General features: G+C 38.2%; 1 protein-coding gene across 6 annotated transcripts in view; it reads right to left on the bottom strand.

The window, feature by feature from the left end:
• OXR1 (oxidation resistance 1) overlaps positions 1 to 23,357 on the bottom strand; it is a 257,813-nt gene that overhangs the window by 110,510 nt on the left and 123,946 nt on the right. For all 6 annotated transcript variants that reach the window (XM_033512417.1, XM_015617464.3, XM_033512415.1 and 3 more), the window contains exon 3: positions 19,468 to 19,664. In XM_033512417.1, coding sequence (XP_033368308.1) covers positions 19,468 to 19,664 — 197 coding nt within the window. The remainder of the gene's footprint in view (positions 1 to 19,467; positions 19,665 to 23,357) is intronic.

Genomic DNA, 23,357 nt, shown 5'->3' with positions numbered 1-23,357 from the left:
TCCTTTCCTCTCCTTTCCTCTCCTTTCCTCTCCTTTCCTCTCCTTTCCTCTCCTGTTTTTTTTTAAATATAACATTCAGTGTTCAGTTGGGAAGCTGCTTATATTCTCTACAGAATCACTGAAAAGAATTTGACCTCTCAAGAGGAAGTAAGTGCTTCAGTAAATTAAAAATATCATAACACTGAGTTATTATTACATACACAGGAAGAAAAATTATATAGGTCATCCTGCAGTTTTAATATTTAGAATGAAAAAGAGTTTTTCTTGAGAGAATGCATGGTTATAATATATGAGTTTGTAAGGTAGTTGCTGTTCATCTTTTTATGAAGAAGGACAGATTTGGAACATTTTCCATATATATTCCTCTGGCTACACCAATAAGATCACTTCATATAAAACATAAACTGCTGAATAAAACGTAAAATACAGAAAATATCCTTCTGAGAAGCACAAAAATATTAGATAAATAATGAACAAACATTAGGAAATCATGAACATCTACAATTTCAGGACATCAAAAACATCAGCTAAAGCTTTTCTAATGGTTCACAGACCAACTAAAGATCTTATGCAGCTTGCTACAAAAATGAAAAAGAGCTGTGTTTTCCATGTTTTCCACTTGGCTCACAGGTAGGCAGATTTGGCAACTCATCTGCTACAGCAAAGCTTTGTGCAGAGAGGCAAACACTGTTGCTGGAGCAGAAGAGACACAATTCTGTAGAGGATCTATTTATACCATTTATACCATATATACCATTTATACATCCATGCTGGATCCCCTTAGCTCAGTTTATCACTTTATACACAAACTCCAGTATCCACAGGCAGGACTACAGGTGTCTTCAGACCAGCCTCCTGAGCTGAGTTCTAGCTCCCCCAGCACCAGCTCAAGCACACCATGGGCACAATCACCCTTTGCTCTGTGCTGTTTATCTCCATGCCTTCCTCAGCAGCCTCTCAGATGAGAAATCTGAGAGGCTGGAGAAGGGACAGTGTGGGTCTCTGGTCCTGTTTGTAATGCACCAAGCACTGGAGGTTTACTAATGGGGCTCCCAGATGTCAGAGTAATTAACAGCTTGACCACTTTGTCTTCCTCTTAAACTGCTAAATGAGATAGGTACTGGGTAGACATTGTGTTCATTAAAGATGTTATCACTGCTTAATAAAATAATCTTATAATTAGCTTAAATCAGTCAAAATTTTGAACTCAAAAAATAAATAATGGGCTTTAACAATGCTGGGGTATCTTCATTATCAAATTTTAGTAAGTGTCCAGCATTTCAAAAATGGTGAGGCATGATGAGGGAAGTGATTAATTCATTATGTGTTCATTAATAAATTGTTTGGAGGTAAGTTTTTGTTCCTAATTAAAATCTTACAAGGTTTGAGAACAGAACATACAGAAGTATTTCTGTCTTTTTAATGAGCCACTTTTCCACATTACATCTCCTCTCTAGATAAATATGAACACAACTATTTGTGTTATCACTGCAATGAAAATCACATCATTTACTTGTACAATATACACAGAGCTCATGTCTCACAAGTTGTGCTTTCATACTGACAGTCTACAGCAGTAGCTATTACAGAAGAACTACACATATATTGAAATAGTATTTTGCTGCCACATTAATGTCACAGCAGAAGTTAAGAACCCTTAGATTAGATTACACATAGGCACAGGACTGATATCTACAGATGGTTTGGGGTGGATGGTTGTGAAACCACAACAGCTGCACAACCGTGTGCAAGACAGACCTGGAATGAAGAGGTTTATTTCCCTTGCTGCTATGATTACTTTATGCACCAACCAGAACATAATTTCCACATCCTTTTGTGCCTCAAGAAGTTTTACTTCAGTCATCAGATCCTGATTCACAAAGTTATTAGAAATTCCCACATTGTGCTCTCACTGCATGTTTTTGTTTAGACAGAGATGAGCAGTCTCCAAGAAGAAAACATTTTAGCTTTACAAACAGCAAAAAAGTTTCCTTTCCTAGTTAGCTTCAATCCTAAATTAGCCAAAGTAGTTTGGCTGAACTCTTTCCTGAGTGTTGTTTAACTGTTTCAAGGAAAAAACAACACACAAAGTAAACAATTATTAAAAACCACCCATTTATTAAAAATCACCATAATTTGTAGGATACAAAAGCAGATATGAACATCATTTGGGCACTACAGTGGTAAATAGCTAGAGAAGACTGAATTAAATATTCCAATTAAGTTAGCAATTCAAGTTTAAAAGGAATTCCAGTTCTTGGATTGAAGCTGTGAACTCAGTGGGGCTAATTTACAGTTCTGTTTTTGGTGCAAGTCTGTTGTGACAAGAAGTGGGGAACAAACAACCAACTTTTGTCCCACGCACCCCTCTGCTTGGGTGGTGCACTATGCACACACATGTCCTGCCTGGAAGGTAAGAAGCTGCCAGACTTTCCTGCTGCCAACAGAATTCCATACTTGTATTTGAATCACTGCAATTCCTAACACACCAGTTTTATGCAGGTGAAGCCAATTTCTCCCTACAGCCTCCTGAATAGCATTGTGCAGAAATGATGGACACATTGTGCTTAAAGCTTTGATGAAGCAAACTCAGAGTCAACTTTATGAACACTGACAGCTTGTGCAGATTTATACCTTTATCCAGGACTCACCCCTGAACATAATAGGGTAAATTATATTTATATTGTACATAAAGAATTACACATTTTTGCCTCTGCTCCCAAGTTTTGTGAAGCTTACTTGTTTTTAAATTATCTGAATTCATAAATTCTATAGAGCTAAATGGAAGGCATTTAACCTAATTTGATAATCAGATTTGTAGGCATTGATGCTTTGAAGTGGTTAACTGGGTAACAGCTAATTTCCCTGTGGGATGAGCAATGCACTAACCTCTCCTCCCCCTGAATGATGGCAGCACATAAATATCTGCTGCATTTGAAAACCTCTTAAATCACTAGCCATTAAGAAACACTAATAACTTGACTGTTTTCATACATAATTTATTATGAAGAGACTAATGTGGTCTATATCAGAGCATGTCTGCAACCCCTGAACGTGTTGAAGTTTCTTCCAACTCTGGTGATTTCTGCTAGGATTTCTAGTTGGTGCGAACTATCTTCTGCCAGCACTGCCCTTTACCAGGAAATTTAACTTGTCTGGTTAGGACAGCCTGGCCTCACATATTTGTAGAGTTGTTCACAGGCCAGAAATATGAGCTGGAATCAGGAACAAGGAATAAGACAGCAGAGCAAATAATCTGCCTTGCAAAGAAACTAATTTACCTGCTGGTATTATCAGCATATGAAAACAAAGGGGATCAGCACTCACACAGATGAGAGCTACCCATTTAATTTAGCCCGTGGTAACAGTGACTGAATTTGAATTCCATGTGAGCAGTTCAGTTCACTTGAACAACAATTTGTATATATTTCAATACAAAATTTACAGCATTACAGAACTGGGAGAAGGACTCCTGATTTCTAAAGAAATTAATTAGCCTTCTTGATTTCAACAGCCATTTTGGTGGAGTTCTGCTCCAAAAGGTGGTGGCAAATTGCTCAATCCTGCTTGCATCAGTGAAACAAAAGCCAAGATGAAACATAATATGATGAACAGAAATCATCTGAATTGAATAGTTTGAGCTGAACCTGTTCCTGTAGTATTATTGATGGTAGCAGTATAACAACAGTTTGTTGGATTACGGCCTAAACAGACCAAAAACATTCTCTTTATAGGTCACTTAAATACAAGAAAAAGTACATTTAAACCCTCTACCCACCAGCAAATATTACAGGTGTCTACAAAGTACCCTTCTCCCAAGTTTTGTTTACTATGAAAAGCAAGTTTTACAATGTATTTATTTTATATACAAATTCTTCAAGTGAAGAAGGATTCACTCCAAAATCACAGGAAGTGTCAAAATGACATGTAAGGTCTCTCATAAACCTCAAGACATGTAGCACAACTTAGAATGTTTATAGAAAGAAACTCTAATTCTGAATTAACTGTTTGCTGTGAATTTAAAGAGAAAAAAGAGAGTGAGTGAGAGAGGGAAGGAAGGAAAGGAAGGAAAGGAAGGAAAGGAGGGAAAGGATGGAAAGGGCAAATATCATCTTCTCTCCCTCACCTGAGCAAGAAAAGTAATTTCCAAGAGCAGGAAGACTTGTTCTCTGTTTCTTATATATCCTTGCACCCAAGGAAAAAACAAGCTCTGATAGAAGGAATACGAGTATTAAACTGAAAGCATTGGTTTCCCCACCGTATATTAAATTAGCCACTTATAGCATTTCCTTGAGTGGCATATGCTTTGGGGGCAGCTTGCTTCAAGCAATGAAATCTGACTACGCTTTAACTGAAGACCCTACTTTTATTAATAAACTTGAATACAGCAAAAGAATAAATTATTTTAAATCCTTAATCATACTGTATGACTTTGATCAGTCCTTCCTGAATATACTGCAAGGGACTCTGTTTATTCAATTTTCTCTTGCTATGATGGTAGGCTGCATGACAACAGGTTTATTGTGCTAATATGTCTACAGTGTTAACAAACAACTGACACTACCTGGCTGTAAAACTCCTCAGAGTTGCAAATACCTTCTGCTGTTAATACTAATTTCCCCACTAGGATGGAATCACATTCCTACATACTTTTCTACATAAATTACTCCAGCAAAATCATCACACATAAATCAAATCTGCCTACAAACAGCATTAATTAATGCTGAACTGTTCAACATCTTTGTGGACAGCATGGATCTGCTGGTGACACCAAGCTGTGGGGTGTGGTGAGCACACCAGAGGGGAGGGATGCCGTACAGGGACCTGGACAGGCTTAAGAAGTGAGGTCATGCAAACCCCATGAAGTTCAACAAAATGAAGGGCAAGGTTCTACCCTAGGGTCACAGCAATCTCAATCTCAGGCACACCCACAGATTGGGCAGAGAAGTAATTGAGAGCAGCCCTGTGAAGGAAGACTATGGGGTGATGGTTAATGGAAACCTCAACATGAGCTGGCAGTATGGCCTCACAGCCCAAAAAGCCAACAAAATCCTGGGCTGCATCAAAAGAAGCATGGCCAGCAAGTCAAAGGAGGTGATTCTGCCCCTCTGCTCTTGTGAGACCACACCTGGAGTGCTGCACACAGTTCTGGTGTTCCCAACATAAGAGGGACATGGAACTGTTGGAGCAGCTTGGGCCACGAAGATGACAGGCTGTGAAAGCTGGGACTGCATCCCCTGGAGAAGAGAAGGTTGTGTGGAGACCTCACAGCACCTTCCAGTACCTGAAGGGGGCTTACAGGTGAGCTGTAAGGGACTCTTCATCAGGAACTAAAGTGACAGGGTGAGGAGCAACAGGTACAAATCGAAAGAGGGGAAATTTTGATATTAGGAAGAAATTACTTGCTTGTGAGGGTCGTGAAGTACAGGAACAGGTTGCCCATGGAGGTTGTGGATGCCTCATCCCTGACAGTGTTGGGGTTGGATAAGGTCTTGAGCAATCTCAGTAGTGGGAGGTAGGAGTTGTGACTAGGTGATCTTTAGGGTCCTTTTCAACCCTTAACATTCTCTCATCCTGAGAATAACCTAAATTCAAACTGCCATCGTAACAATTAAAACAATTATCCTGCATGCTTTGGGGCACCACAAAAATAACATTAGACTGATATTTCTTAGAACATTGTCCTGATTCTTCTCTCATCTGTGCTACACTAGAAGTAGGCAAATTCAAAGAGATGGATCCTTCTGCCATAACTAAAACACGCCTCCCTGATACCTAGAAAAATTATAAAGAACCCCCAAAGCAATCTGTTCCTCCCCTCCTCCTCCCTCCCTCCCTCCCAAAAAAATAAATCAGTAAAAGTCCCCTGACATATGCACTATGTTTATGATACAACTTACAGCAGAAACCTGTTAGTTATGTCTGAAATTTCCAAACATTTGCCTTGGGAGGAAAATCATGCTTTATAACAGAGCTAATCTGCAAATAATTGTTGAACCAAATTCCTGTAGCAGCAAACCCTACATTTTATGCTATCACCTGGTGGCACTGTTATACAACCTGCTACATCTCTGTCTTCAGCTCTGGGAATGCACATGGTGCTGCATTTACCCTGGGGTCACACAGCACCTCCCAGGAAGCATTGGGATGGAGGGAGCCAACTGACCTAGACCCTGGGTTTTGTTTTGGACTGCAAAATATAGCTGGTCTCCAAAAACAGGCATTTGTTGGCTTGATGTTTGGGAAGAACACGTATCTAAACTCCATCTCAAGGCTGGTGTTGGTATGGGTAACACCAATTTTCATGTAAGTTTCATATTTCTGATATGTCTTTCATAAGCAACACACTAGCAAGCTAACTGGAGACCTGGGAGGTTTCAGTGGGACAAACACCAGAAGAAAGCTGTTGTATTACTGCAGATGGTTTTAAGGGAACTTGTTTCACTGAGCAGATAGATATGAAGATCATGTAATATAATCCCCAGAAAATAAAAATAACTGCAAATATCAACAATCTGTCCAGTTTGTAGAAATAATATTTTTAACAAAAATTATTTTGTTAACAAAGATAGAATAATCTATTCATTGTGCTAAAAAAGCCCAAACCAAACCAACCAAGCCTGCATCTCCTGTCTTCCAGATAGTATCCTAATTTACAGGCAGCTGATGAACATTCAAAACTGAAACATCAGTTATGCTAATAAGCAACAGATACCTCTTCAGTGTATGTGGTTAAATACCACTATACATAATTTTGCATTCATACATACGATGTGTATTGGTTAGAAAAACATGATCCCACTGAAGTCTCTAACAGCTAAAAATGAAATTATATTTAGGTTTTCCCCTCTATTTTTACATCCTATTCACATGTAAGTCATCCTGACAGTAGGAGAGGGGCAAGTATAAGTCTACAAGTCAGTGGGTACCTAAAGCATGCTAAATGTTCCCATGTTTTCCCCCTCACAAAACTATAACAAAAGCAAAGTACTTATCAGTATATTAGAACTGAGATTTTTGTATTTTTCCTAATAAGGTACATAACCTAGAAATTCTCTTCCTGTTCTTTAAAATTAAGAAGTCTTGATACCAAATGTGATTGATAGGAACTCTGTCAGCGAACAAAAATCTGGGAAGGCTGATTTTGTTAACAGAACATTGGATTATGGCATGAGACAGGGCTTTTCTGATGTTCTTATCACTTCTTGTGCTTTTATGAAATGACTATTTTTGATAGCTCTGCTTCTCTTCAATACCTGGGCACCACTCTCATTTACTTGCACACCTAGCCTTGTGCTGCCCTCTTCTTGAATTCACTGACACTCAATTCTTCATGTCCATCGTGCTGCCATTCCTTGTCCCCAGTATAATCATTGGTACCTCTTTCTTTACCCAAGCAGAGTTTAATAACTCATGGTTTATTCAGATGAATCATACATCCCTCAGACATATTTATTTCAGCCCTATGAAGGCATCTTTCAGCCTTTCTTTGCTAAGTAGATTGAAGTTGTAATAAAGAATTTTTGTTCCCTCCCAATGTAAGAAAGTTTCACTATTCATGTTAAAAAAATGAAATTAAGTATCCTTTTTCCAAGTTGTCCCTAACTGCCATTTAGCACACTCTCCCCCTTGAAAAACACAAAAATTAACTCATTCAAAAGAACTTGCAGCATCTTGTTCTTAGCAGAGTAGAGAAAAATATTTGTTGCTCTGAATAAGAAATTCACCAACTATCTAAAAGAAAATGAAGTTATGCTTTTTCTGTCTCTGGTAGATGAAATAAGAAAATCAATTTGATGTGTATATGGCAGTAAAACAGTAAAAAGAGATGGGGCTTTTAAAAGACCATCAAATGCAGGAACCTCATTCAATGAATACTGAGACACTGAGTTGAACCCAATCCACCTTTATTAATGGGGCTGATTGGAGAATGTGTTTTCTGGCAGATTATTTAAAATCACATGTAACAATGACATGGTATTCCTATAACTATATTATTTCACTTGGATTAGATTCTCATTCGAGTGAATTGGATATATTCTCATTCAAACAGGCAATCCTTCAGAACCCCCTTGTCAGGGAAAAATAAATTCTCCTCTCTTGAAAGAACCTGCTCTAGGGTTCAAGGTGAGTCTTTTACTCTCCAAATTATCTATCTTTACTCTCATATTTTTTACTTGTGATGAGTTACAGTCCCACTAGTAACCCTAGCACAGAAATGTGGTATTTAAGGAAGGCCAAACTGCTTGGGCTTGGTTTGTTTTCCAGCAAACACTGAATAAGAAATGTTTTATATTTTATATTTGGTATATTATCTTCTTCTATCTGACAGGTTTGAAATGCGTGCATTTAATATTGATTAAGAAAATCACAAGAAGTCAGTGCAGATTTAGATCAGTGTCAGATATCATGACAAAGCTGTTCTACTCTAACTAAAAATATCAAAATCATCTCAACTGTGCATAATGTAGTTGCAATCCCACAGGGATTTATCTTTTTCTACTGCAGCTGATTTGGGCCAAACCACTAGATGAATTTTTGTTAGCTGAGAGTCAGCGGTGGTGTCATTCAGCATTTTCTCAGGGTTCACACTGGTGGTGATGGTTTCTCTCCAAGATCCTGGCAGATCTCAGTACTAACTGATGCTAACTCTAGCAGATATATTGGGAAGTCTTGACCTGTGAACAATCAGTGTCTCGTGTTTTATTAATATGAGAATCTATTTTTTAAAATAGAACATGTTATCTAGTTTGTAGATGGAATTTAAGCAAATTTCATCAAATCATCATTTTATTTCCTAGTACCTTTATGTTTTAAAAAATGACTGTAGGGAGGAGGTATTTTCCCTGAGATTTATTCAGAGCAAGAACATCAGAAACTTGGCAAACTATCAACGACAACCTCAACACTGTTTTACATACAAGTGTAAAGGGAAAAGCATAATTCAAACTGTAGATAGGTGACAAAAGCACCTAATTTCATACCTAAGTGGTCACACAGGTTCCTAAACAAATGTATAGCGAATGTGCCTGAGAAACTGCAAGTCAACAACACTTAGAACAGGTCACACTTGCCACATTTCCTCTGGCAGAGGAAAGAGGCTGTCATTCTATCTTCTACAAATTAAAAGAATAAAAGAATCTCTCAAGCATATTAATTAATGAAATTCATTGGAAACATAGCAGGCTGCTGCCACTATTTAGTTTTCATGAATGTATCTGGCCAATTAGTATCTAAATTTATAAAAAGAATTTTTTGTACATGTTGAATATTTTATGCTTGTAAAGTCTTTGCATACTGCTATGTGAATACTAATGCTTTGTAATTGTGGAATGTTCAGCAGTATAATAACTCCATGATAAAATCCAGCTGTTTTTCCAGGTTCAAGATAAAAATCAGGGTTTGGTGACAACACTCCATTCCCATAATGGTTTTTTTATGGAAAGAAGCAAAACAACAAGCCAGTTTGTTAAAATCCAAAAGCACCTTCACAGCAAGCTGTCCTGGAGGTGGTCCTAACTCAGATCCATCTCCTGAAAATCACATCTTACTCTTATTTATCTAGCAACATCTTTAATTAGCAATATTTATCTAGCAACATCTAGCAAAATAGTATGATAAATAATAAAAAAAAAATACAGGAAAGGGCAAAATATTGTTAAAAAGGAAGAAGAAATAAAATTACTGTTTGAAGTCATATCTTTGCATGCTGCAAGATATTTGCTCCTCAGGTTAAGGACCCAGAAATATTAGGCAATGGGCAAGGTCTGTTCTGGCACAGTATAAATGTCTTGAATTAGATCTTTGAATTGGATCATTCTCGCAGGAAAACAACCTCCTTGAACAGGAGTGAGACGGTCCCACCCCATCAGCACAGGCCAACTGGTGGTGGACACTGAGGTAGGTCATGTCTCTCAGGATCAGCATCACTGCCCAGCTGGATTTGGTCACTTTATCCAGACTGACTTCCGTTTCAGTGTAGTTATTCTACAATAAATAAAATCAGATTTTGATCTCAGAGTCCATGCTCCCATATGTGCTGTGTGCAAGGAAACTCAATGGCTTCATTCACTATCTCAGTGTTAGCTTCTAAGGGTCAGGAAGGCACTTTGCAAACTGAGGTTACCAGCAGTATTTGTGGTTTGATCCTTTCCATAATATCTTTTTCCACCCCCACACCCCTTGTCTCTGCAGGTTTTTTTTATGGATTTAAAGAAAGTTTAAGGGAACATGTAAAACACATATGAGAACATTTGGCACCATCAATAAAGTTCAGTTTCTGATTAATATCCCAAAATCATAGTTTTCATGATATAAGAGAACTGAAACAATCCCTAAAACAGAAATATCACACACTTGCCTTGAGCCAAGAGATCTTCCATGATATTTTAAGAACTTTTAAACATTTTTTTTTTTTTTTTCTGAGAGTGGAGAATCAGAAAAATTAAATTCAGCTACCTTAAAATTTATTTTAACTATAAAATAGAACAAATATTTATAATCAATTTTAGTGCATTTTTTAGCTATATAGAATAATCAAGAAGTCTGAAAACAGTGCACTTGATTTTAGAATGAATAAAATATGAATAATCACACCAGGTGCTTTGGTGTGCTACAATTCTCTTTACTTATAGAAGACAGAACTGTTGGGTCTTAAAAACCTCTAGAGACAGCACAACCTCTTTGTACATTCTCATGCATTGGGAAAAAAAAATCCTTATATGAAGTCTAAACCTCTTATATTTCAGTCTCTGTGCTGACTGTGTGTTGTTGTTCTGCCTTGCACCAGTGCAAAGAGCAGACTACAGATGTCCCATGGGCAGCCTCCTTGCAGACAGGCTGCTGTAAGGTGTCCCTCAACATGTCCCTTCTCCAGCTCCCTCAGCTGTTCCTCACAGAGCCCCTGATGATCTTGGTGGCTGCTGCCTTCAGAGTTTTCTCCAGCCACGAAGGAGTCCAAAGACCTAGGTAATGGTGCCCCATCGTGGACATAGGGCTGCTCTGGAAGACAATGACCATTAGAAGCTGAACACTCTAAGGAACAGCCCTGGAAAATCCTTCTTGCCCTTTCTATAAAGGGATCTATAGAATTTGCCTTTTCCAAGAAATCATGGGCCTCCCATGATCTCCATAACCTTCCAATGATGAGAGCCTCACAATGACCTCAGCAGTTCCTTCAGCATCCTTACTACGTATTCCAAAGAGTCCCAGGAACTCCTATGGATCAGGATTTTTCCCAAAATCACTGACTTAGCTCTTTTCCACTACCAGTAATAATTGTTCTCCCAGAAGTATGTCTCCAGATTCAAAAGCCTCAGTCTTATCTGCCTCTGCTATCACTAAATCACCCAGCTATTTCAGCACTGAATCAGTACTTTCCTTCTTTGTTCTTGCACTGCTAAGTGGAAGACTTTGCTATTTCCCAGTACTCAAAAGACTGGTGCTCAAAGCACTTTATGTTAGAAATCATGTCTTTTTTTTTTCAGTCATTTTTCTCTTCTACAGAAAACCTCCAATGAGGGAGACTGAGGGTGATGCAACCTCTATCAGCTGAGAGCTCACGGGTCAGATAAGGCTTTTTTTCTTCACCCAGAGATTCAAATTTTAGTATCCCAAGAGTACACATGATTAGCTGATCTTGCAAGCTGGGTAGCTTGCCTACAGAACTATAAAATATTTCATCTTTATCCTGATGTATAGCAAGAAAATTAGAAAATCCTGAAATATTTCTTGCCCAAAGTGACTCAGCAGATTATATGATAGCATTCTATATGATTAAAACCAAAACCAGATGCTAAGAAAAGGGAAATACTGAGATGAAAAGACATTAATGAGCATCACTTTTCTGCTGGATGCTGTCTCTATAGCTCAGAACTCATTTATATTCAAAGGATATGCAGAGTATCTGTAAAGGACAAAAGAAGGATACATTAAAAACTGGGTTGTAATGGCTCCAAGTTTGAAATACTAAAAAAGAGAAAAACAAAGACATGAATATATGTTTGCTTGCTCATCCAGAGTAGCTATGTGATCTGAATCACTAATAAAAATCTTCAGAAAGGTTGAATGAGTAAGAATTTTGCATAGTTACTGTTGCTATGAGAGACACTTTCCTTATTATCCACACATTCCACAAATTATTTCCCTTTCCTTATCACTCACAAACAGGTAATGAGGTGCTAGAGAAATGGTATCCTTCTCTAAAAGTTTCTGAAATAATATTTCAAAGAAGCCAGTCAGAATGATGCCTCTCAGAAAGTACCGAGTGCTCAATAAAGAAATGATAAGTGGAGTGAATGGGACAGAGTCAAACTCTGCAATGTGTCTGATCAGCATCTGGATCCTCTGAGATAGAGCTGGCAGCTCCATCTCCAATCTGATCTTCTCTAAAAGGGAGAAGATGCAGCTGAAATTTGCAGCACCTACTGCATTAAACTCCACCACTTACCTAACTTTCAATTATTCAGAAGAGTAGAAGCAAATATATTCAATGGCCAAATGATAAGAACACTTTTTGGAAAGAAAGTGAAGTATTCTGCAGGAAAACATCTCTGCAGTAAATACACCAAATATCAGATAATGTCTTCTACAAAGAATAGGGTCTCTCTAGAGCATCCCAAATAAAATCTTGCAGAGCAGGAAAGGATTTGCACACTGGAAATAAGAGTACCACAAGTCACAATGTCTGTCTTTCAAACAAGTTTTATGCTTATTTAACAGAAGGTAGGAGTCAACCCCCTAACTCTGTTTTTAAACAGTGACTACAATAGTGAGTAGTCCCATGAGGTAAACTCCATAAAACTCTCAGCTTGGTCATAAGTTTATATTTTCAGGTGGATCAATTTTGCCTTTTCCAGTTTTGAGTCCAGCAGCAGATTCACTGTAAAGTCTGACTAGCTCTCTCACAGCAGCTCCAATAGTTCAAGCAGGGTGAGAAATCTGAGACATGAAATTACCACTTGAACTGATGTTAATATCACACATTAATTTTTATATTAGCAGATTCTGTGACACCATATAAATTTAGTAATAAATGTGTATGAATACACATTTAAACAGATAGTTCTGACATATTTTAGAGCAATATTTTTATGGAAGCAAGATGGAATGTATGCAAACAGAAAGAAAATTAATCTACTGCATATCTAAACAACATGATATTTATTTATGTTTCCAAATAATTGTAAGAGTCATGGCTTAAACGGACTCACTGGAAAGCACAGAGCAAAAAGATTAGGTATAATTGTATCTACTAAATAGTAGCTGATCACTTTTCATCTAGTTATTCCTTTCATAAGAAGAAGAATGGATTTATTAATCACTTAAAAGAAACATTATGTTTTAGGTTTCCCCATAAAATCATCTCTATTGTATTCTCATTTTATAAGCACTCTTTTATACTGCTTTGTGCATTAGTAATAATTCATGCAACCAGTTATAACTTTCATTTCTATGCATTAAATTCTTTCACTTGTCCATCTTCTTTTCACAATACATTTAGAAGTACTAAATTATTAGTAATGCCTTGGGGGTGCTGGCTGACAAGGAGCTCAAGGTTCCCCAGCAATGTGCGCTCACAGCCCAGAAAGCCAAATGTATCCTGAGCCTCATCACAAGCAGCGTGGCCAGAAGGTCAGGAAAGGTGATTCTGTCACTCCACTCTGTGAGACCCTCCCTTGAGTTGTGCTCCCAGCTCTGGGACCTGCTGCAGCGAGTCCAGAGGAGAGACACCAAAAGGATGACAAGGCTGGAGCACCTCTCCTATGGAGACAAGATGGGAGAGTTGGGGTTGTTCAGCCTGGACAAGAAAAGGCTCGAGGGAAATCTTACAGCAGCTTCCCAGTGCCTGAAGGGAGACTAAAGAGTGATAGAGAGGGATTTTTGGCATGGACATGTAAAGATAGACAAGGCTTTAAGCTAAAAGAGGCTTGGTTTAGATACTAGAGCGAATTCTTTACTGTGAGGTTGGTGAGGCATTAGCACAGATTACCCAGAGAAGGTGTGGACACACCGTCCCTGGAAGTATCCAAGGCCAGGCTGGATGGGGCTTCTAGAAACCTGGTCTAAAATGTCTCTGCCCATGGCAAGGGAGTTGGAACTAGATGAACTTTAAGGTCCCTTTCAACCCAAACCATTCTGTGATTCTATGACTAAACTAATCTCAGCTAAATTTAAAGCAACTACCCACTGAAACTTTGTTTCTTACAATCTTCCTAAGCAATATTAGGAACCGGCATGACAATCAGTTTTTTCCCAGTTATCACTTTGCTATTAGCTACTAGATAATTGTTTTGGAAACTTAGTCAATTAATATGTATTTATTCAGACTTGCTTATCCCAAAAGCTTCATTTCTCTTCCACACTGATTTTATATTAGTTAATTCAGAATACTAATACAGCAAGGTCAAGGTAGCAGAAAATATTTTCTCTGTTAAGAATTCTACTGACCTCATTTGCAAGAGAGTATGAAGGAGGAAAGGGCTTGTTTCTTTTTTTCTTCTTTTTCTTTTTTTTTTAACAAGTGGAATATGAAATATTTTTTTTTAAAAATGGCCTACTGTAGGGAAGGGAACTTTGGCAATTTTTTTAGTATTTCCCAAGTGTCCTCATGCTGCATATTATGTACACATATACATACTTAGGCATTCTGTCTAAACTACTAAGCGTGTGTAGTTGTAGCAGCAACACCTTCCACTGATGACAGAGAATGTACCAACAAAAGATGTCTCCAGAGGCAGCTGACAGTCATACTCTAAATTAAATGCTCTTCTGCTAGCAAGAGCCTGAACAGCAACATTTGCATTAAGGCTTTTACTAAAAGATATAATGAAAAAATGAAAAAATAAAAATAAAAAAATATACTGCATTCCTCATCTCCCCATCAATACTGTACTATAAAATTTTTTAGTATGAACATTGTCCTTTTTCAAAAATTCTTTTGCCTGATGAAGAAAATACTTTTATGCAACCTTCTTATTTTTATATAATGTATTTACTATATACCAGTGCTACAGTTTTATTTTAATGGCACCTAGAACAAAAGAAGGCCTTTTATATCTACAAAACCAGGGTTATTAAGTAGACAATCCACTGGCTATGTCCTCTTAGAGGTATCTAAGCACTAAACACCAGGCTTGCCCAGCTGGGTATACAAATGCAACATCACTATAGTCTATTTATCACTATACTCAAATGCACATCTCTACAGGGTAACATGAACCACTTCATCCACCTTAATAAATTGCTGAAAGTAAATCCTGAGGTATCATACCATGAAGTATAGTCCTACAACCCTTCAGCTGGGTCCTACAAACAACACAGCTGTGATGCAGCTGCCTAAGAATGCCTGTAGTATCTTTTAGTTGGACGGGGCATTAAGCTGATACATCCTTACTGCTCTGGATGCAGGTTACCCATATCATGTTCCATTGTTTAATATTCCAGTCCCTTTTCCAGAGTGATGAAGACACAGGCACCTTTCTTTTCTCTTTTGGAGTTGCTCAACAAAAACTACTTCAGAAATAAGTGGCCTGAATTTTTAAGTGCCTGAAGCATCTAAAAAGTCTAATTTTAGGCTTTTATTTTTAAGTGTCTTGGGTGCTGTTTCAAGAGTTCTCCAAAAAACTTCATCCAACCCACCATGCAGACTGTTTTTCCTACACTCATCTTATTAATCTAGAGGTTCCCACTCAATTTCTTCACACCAGTTCAGCACTGAAGGTGCTGGAGCCTTCCTGCCTGCTGAGCCTGCCATATGGAAGAGCTATTTATCCCACTCACTGACTCTCCATTTTTTATTTCATTTCAACCAAGCACACAACTTGTTCCCCATTGCCTATTCCTATCAGTTCTTCTCTTTCTTACCTACTTTTCCCCCCATTTTTAAAAAGTGCAACTAGACTCACTAAGTTTGGAAAGCACCTGAAGTGCAGTCTGTGGGAAAGATGAAATGCAAAATAAGTAACTTGTTTTTAGCTGTCTAAAGTAGGAGCAGTGCTGATGAAATTTTAAAATCTCTTGGAATTCCTCATTACTCAATCAGTTTTGGAAGGTCTGGGTAAATCTGTGTGCACATAAGGTGGCACAGAAAAAATAAAAATATTCTGATGCTAGAGAACCTTTAGAAACACAACCTCAGACAATTGCCTGTGTCTACTCACAGTAGCTGCAAGCATACACAAGCTGCTAAAATTTCTTCTGCAAAGCATATGCGTGCAAGGTAAATGCTCACATCTCTGGATCTGCAAAGCAGGGTGTGATTTATAGAGAGATCTCTAAAGTGCTTCCTGCATAGGCAAATCCAAAAAAAACCCCCATATTTTTAAAACAATTGTTCTTTAATACTTCCCATGAATTGAGAAAGTAAAACTGGTTACACATTTCTCACACATAATCGTAAGTTGCATGGCTATTTAATAAAATGCGTAGATATTAACAAATCCAGCCAGGCCCTGAAGTAAGTTTTAATTTAATAGGCAATGTGATGCTGACAGTTCCATTTTAAAGCACAAACTGTCTACATGCATGTCTAAACATAGATGTGATACTTTTTTTTATGTATTTGAACTCAGCTGTCATTTCTATAAAGTACTTTACACATCATGATAATTACTTAAAATAAATTCTTAAGGAGCAAGAGAGTAACACGAAACACATTTGGCACTTGTTAGCTCAAGCTCAGTTACTCACTGCCATAAACACTGTCATTTGCCAATTTGTTCTGAGGTTAATGTAACAAAATTCTAATTTTAAAATAAAACAAAAGAGTCAGCTGAGATCATTAATTTTCTAACATATTTTTTAATCCATTTAATTGATCTTAAGCATAGATTTCTTTTAGTAGAACAACGTGAAAACAAGGGGAAAACAAGGTAAACCTCTGTATAGTTGTATTAAGCCAGAAACGTATCCAACATGCTTGTTTATGCTATGTAACAGCCAATCATATACAAAACATCACAGAAGTCTGGGTTTTGTTTTCTAGAGTATGGGTCTGTTGTGTCAGTGTGTGACACTGTGTGTGTCACATGAGTCCATGAGTGCATTCATCCTCAGAAAGTAACAAATTATTTTATTAGATTTTAACTATTAGAAAATATTTTTGAGTCAAGTCACAGAAAATTTCTTTTTCTTTAAGAGGGTGATATAGGTCATAAATTAACATATGCTCTAAGAAGATAATTATTCTTTCAGGTTACCAGAGCCATAGACTCAATATTGGAACAAATCAGTCAGTACATAAACGTGTTCATCTGGTGTCAGTACTGTGCTGTCCAAGATTAAACCATTCATTTTCACAGGCATCAGGAACATGTGCCATCAAACATTTGAGAAGATACAGAGCAACTCTTGTCTCTAATTTGCCTGTCAGCAAAAGTCAAACATAACACACTATGCAGTAGTAGTGGCTCTAGCAACTTAATCTTTGTGATTCAGACAAGTCACATAGACAAAGTTGTGCGTATAAGAACAGAAAATCAACACCTCTCCCACACTGGGTCAGTCCAAATGGCTCTGGACTCTCCCAATACTCTGTACAAGGATAAGGGAAGATGACATTGGGAAAAAACACGCAAGTTTGGCCACTTTCTGTGGTCTGCTCCCCTCATACTTCTCTAGGGTCTACAACTGCTGTTCACTAACGTCAGCATCTGTTTATGGGCAAGTTGCCCAGGACTGCTGTTGTCTATGGACACAGTGTCCATGCTCCAGCACAACAGGCAGAGAGGCAGTGGAGTATCCACCCCTGGAGACTGTCAAAACTCAGCAAGACAAAGCCTTGGCTGTTCTGTCTGGAGTTGGCTGAGGTCCTGCTTTAAATGGTCACCAGACTATACAACCTTCAGAGGCCTTTTTCAATCAACAAGTCTGTCAAGTAAGTGCTGCACAATATCCAAACAAATTATTCAAATGTATGAACAACATTCTGTTACTCTGGCATAGAGGTTATATCCTGAGAAATTAGTGCTCAGACCTTGTGATCACTCAAAGTACATACAGATTGGAGCTCACATAAAGATTGTGTAAAGAGTCCCAAAAGAAGCTGCTGTGAGTCAAATTTAACAAGTAGATAAACACAAACCTTAATCTGTAGCTCCATGTGCAGACTGTGTTTTGGGTGCACACAGAAGAACATTCCACTATGATCAAATTGGCAATAGTATGTTTTAATACTGAATTGGATTTATAACTCATTTTGATGATGTGGTAGATTTCTACTGTCGTTATCACTCTTACGAAACCCACCCCACATTCCAAATCCTGCTTCATGTATAAAGCAATCTTGGCTTATCTTTGATATTCCTGTATGTATTTCTCCATTTGGAGAAAATAGGAGAAAAAAACCACCATAGAGCAAAATTTTTTGGGCATCAAAAAATGCAAACACATAGTCACTCATCACTTTAGACACAGACTTCATTATTAAAATGGGTAGATTGCTAATGAAGTTTCCTTCTTTAAAAGCAACATAACTTACAGTGACAGCAGTTTCAAGGGATCAGACATAACACAATGAAAGATGTCTAAGGAAACACATTTTTCTTTATCCTTTAGGCAAATAAAAGACATGTAAATAGTTCCCTTGGAGCAGAAGAAATGATCACATTATACTGCAATAATTCAACAACTCACAAACTATTGCCAAGCAATAAGACAAGAGGCAATGGGTAGAAATTTATGCACAGAAAGTTAGTTCCACCTGAACCTGAGGAAGAACTTCTTTACTGTGCAGGTGACCGTGCACAGGTTGAACAGATTGCCCAGAGAGGTTGTGGAGTCTTCCTCACTGGAGATATTCAAGAGCCATCTGGACACAATCCTGTGCCATGTGCTCTGGGATGAGCCTGCTTGAGCAGGGAGATCACACCAGATCAGACCACTGTGGTCCCATCCAACCCTGCCAAAAGGAGTCAAGCACAATCTCAAAATTATGCATGGGGAAGCAGCCTGCAAAACACGTTCCAGGATGCCTAAGATGGTTTTGGAAGACTCATGGAGATGTTGACATCCCAGATGAGGATCCAGAAAACCAAAATATTCAGAGAAAGATATCAATAAGTCCCCTAAATAATTCTTCACACTCAGTATGCCTCCTCCCTCTCCAAACTGGAAATCCTTTCTAATCAGGAACCTCCTAAACAATCTCTGCAGAAATTCCAATGCAATCCATTGTAAGAATTACACTTTTCCTAAAGCATTCCTCTCAAAATTGTTTTTATGCTTTCTTCAGTACTTCTTATGGGGTATAAAAAAAAAAAGTAAGAAAAAATTCAGGTGAATGAAGCAGGTTAATTCTTTAGAGCAATTTGACATCAGCATTAAGATATGATAACATATTGCTCACTGTGAGCATTTTTAAACTTAGTAACCAGCCTCAATTAAGCAAAGAAATAAACCACCAATAAGCAGCCAGACCCTGCTTTTGTAACAGGTGTATTTGATTTTTTTCTGTGAATGAGAGCTTACCAATGGTGTAATATCTCTTCAAATCGCTCCTCCGCGGGTTGCGCCGTTGGGTGTTTGTGGTGTTGTCCTGTTCCTCCTCGGAAGCCGCTGTCTGAGTGGCAGGCAAAGGTTTGCTGGGCTGGGGTGTCTGAGCTTCAGCTGCCACTGGGTTGCATCCTGGCCCACTAATATCCACCGACTGGGACTTTTTCTTTAATCTAAAGGCAATTTAAGACAGTAAAGTATTACTAATCATCATTCTATAGCTCGATTATGTGTAGAATAACTGTGACATTCTACTGTTCATTGTACAATAATTCGTCCAAGTCACAGCCAAACATGGATCAGCAGTGATAAATTGGGCCCTGCATTAATTTCCCCTTTCAGATTGTACTAAATCAGTTACATCTCCCATGTAGCTGCAAATAGTAAACTGCCCTCAGATCAGCCTGCAGAGCCGCTTGAAGGATCAGTCCCTAATCTATTTCCAAGCTGAGCTGCCCACCATTACCCTATCATTCAGCTGCTTGGCTTAAGTTTCCACAGATGAGGGGAGTACAAAGAAATTAAGTAATTTGCACAATATTGCTGGAAGCCTTGAGAGAAAAGAACTGATGTATGATCTTCTAAATTCAGATGTAGCTCTACAACTGCATTTCCCATTCTGCAATATTTTCAACACATTGTTTCTCAAGAATCCCACTAACCCCAAGTATCATTTTTGCACTGCAATAGCAGTGGACAAAAGAAATTCTCTGCTCTGCAGAAGAAACTAGTGTTCAACTCATGGCATACATGTGCATACAGTCCTGGCATCCAGGTACTGTATGAATTATTAACCACTATTCTCTGAGCCAGATCATACAATTAGTTTTTTACCCCTCTAGGAGCACACACATGCAGACACAACATCACAACTTGTGCACCAGTATATTCTGAGACATTGTCAAAATCCTTTTTAAAGCAGAGGCAAATTACCTTATCACTCAACTCCTCCTCAGGTCTGGACATTTTATCAAAGTTCTGAGGGAAAGACTTAACTAACTCTCAAATCCTACTTTGGAGTGGGGTGAGTATACTCCTGTCACTGATTCACCATAGTTCTGATATCTCCACTGTCTCTAGCAATGTAAAATAGAGGTTACTATGCTTCTAATGTTATTGAATAGAGACAAATGACCTGTTACAATGAAGTTTACAACATACACATTGGATTTTGTCAATACTGTTCTTAGATCAGGTCTCTATAAATGTATATAGCTGACTACACAATTTGATCCTGGAAATGAAAGAGATTTATGACATTGCAGTGAGATATTGATTTGAGAGGAAGGGATCATAACAGCTCTGAAGTTTTGAAGCAAGTGAAGTAAAATTATAAAGTTCTGCAATGCTAGAGGATAATTTTATTAGGCTAACAATTTAATGCTAAGCAGCTCCCTCTTAAGTCTGCATTCTCTTGTTTTACAAACATTTTCTCCAGGTACTAGTTGCAATTAAACAGCATGGGCTACTCCACTGAGAATGGAATCTGCTAGCTTAAGATATTAACTGATTAAATATTGTCATAATAATAACAACTGCTCTAAATGGGTTGGAAAATACACAGGTCATGCTCAGCTTCTGGAAGATATGTTAATGTATCAATGTGTACGTAGAATATTATGAATGACACTATGATTAACAGTGAAATGGTGTTTCATCATAATGTTATTCTGATACATCATTGAATATGCCATCTCTCAGGTGATATAAAAAGTCTTTCTAATTCCTTAGCACTAGAAACCTTTGAAGATTTAAAGGGTGACTTTTGAGAAGAAAATCACTAGCTTTTAAGAAGTAATGCACTACCTCAGACCACAGCTTTCACTGTGATTGCAGGTATTGCTTCTGTGTTGTGCAAAATAGCTGTGGGCAAAGAGGCTACAAAGTGTTCAGCACCTCTCCATAATCCTGAGGCCTCCAGATCAATAAGTGTACATATGTTCTGCATTACGCAAGTCTATGTTCTGCCCCAAAGGAAGAGAGCAGGTGAGTGGAAATTAATTTTACAAATTGAAAAATACTGTTATGATTTATATTTTCAGCTGTGTTGTGAACACATTCTTCACCACCAAGGCTGTCTGAAGGACAGTCCAATTAATAAAGCTGTCTGGGAGTAGCTAATAAAATAGCTTGCTGCACTGTGGGGAACACCAGATTGTTATTACAAATACACTGTCTATTCTTCTACCATCACATAGGAATAAAGGGATAATACCTGTCATCTGCACAGTAAAATTTTCACATGGTCCTTTTCAAGTGACTTATGATTAATAAAAGACTTGGTTGAAATGCCTGTAGCAAATTAATGTCAAAAAAGTTATCTATTCTTGCAACTGAGAATAATTTAAAAGTAAGACTTTCAAATAAATAAGTGCCAAAATTAACAAAGCAAGCCAAGCAAGTGCACAAAATATTGTCAAACTTTTCTTGAGAGACCATGGTGACAGTGCTTTTTCTGTCAGGAAAGACAGAAAAATACAGGGTATAAATTAATCCTGACTGCAATAACAGGGTCAGCTGAGTAGGACATAGGTTCAAGCAAGGACACAATTTTATGGCAATGACTTGACAAAAACAAGCAGTTTACTCTAATGCATCTTCCTTCAATCCACCTGAATTGTATATTGATGCAGCCATGGCTATCAAATGGTTAGAGAAAACACTGCAGTCTTTGAGCTCTATCTTCAGTAGACCACCACGTCTTGAAAGTAAGTCTGAGTTCTGCATGCATTCAAAGCCAAGAGAATAAATTCTCTGTAAGCCCGACCCTTCTCCAACACCCTGCTTTATTACTAGCTTTGTGTTGCACTTGATTTTGGGTTTTCTGCTGTTTTTTTTTAATATATATTACAGCTCCACAGTTGGGCTGAAATGATTTATTCTTCATCAGAAAGGAATCTGAACATGAAATGCCTTGGGATAACATTCCTCATTTTTGCTTTGTTTCAGGCTGTCTGCTTGTAGAAAAATAAATAAAAGATATAAGAAATACTGCGGCAATTTTTTTATCTTTTATTCTCTATATTTTGTAGCAGCCTACACCTAACTTTCCAACAATGGGTAACACAGGTCTTTCAATATTGCCTGGTATGACACAAAATGCTGCTGCTGCAGCTTCCCAGCTGACAGCCAGATAACAATCTGCTGCAAAGACACTGGTCAGGCTGGCAAATACTTGTCTGACAGCAAGGACAAAGTCCTAACTTGACAGAGATCTGAAGTACAAGGGGCAAAAATTAATTTTCTGCAGCTACCCTCAAACCATAGTGTGCTGGTTTTGTATTAATTGATATGTGGTGAGGAGGGAGGAACTAGAGGAGAGAGAAAAACATGCAACAAAACTGAGAAAATCTGCATCCTTTGGGACACGTGGAACCCTGAGCTGGTTACTGCTGCTGTAACTGCTGTGCTATTCTGGCTGTGGTCTTCTGGCTACTGGCAGCTTCTGTGAATTCTGGTTGTGCTCTCCTTGGGATGTTAGGAGAGACAGGCATATTCCTCACAAAAGGGGCTTGTTCAGAGGAGACGCTAACATAGAATAACTCTGAAGGACCAGTTGTGGACAAGTAACCAAGACAACACACCCTAGGGCCAAAGCTGGGGTTATTCAGCTGCTGGTGGCTGGATCTGGAGATGCTGTGTTTGCCTGGAACACAGCTGAGCAGCACCTTTGCTTGACACAGCCCTGTTCAAACACACATTCGATTCACCTGTTTGTGTAGTTCAGTTGCACTATTGCTAACATGCCATTAAATTCCCATTTTCTCCATTTCTATCTCACTGTATTTTCCTAAGACATACACTGCTCATCCCAATAACTCCAGCTGTTGATAACCTTCTATGCAGCCTTGGTACTGCTAATCTAG

The sequence above is a fragment of the Parus major genome, chromosome 2, assembly GCF_001522545.3.
Source record: "Parus major isolate Abel chromosome 2, Parus_major1.1, whole genome shotgun sequence".
Classification (NCBI taxonomy): domain Eukaryota; kingdom Metazoa; phylum Chordata; class Aves; order Passeriformes; family Paridae; genus Parus; species Parus major.
This window is presented reverse-complemented; position numbering and strand designations above follow the sequence as displayed.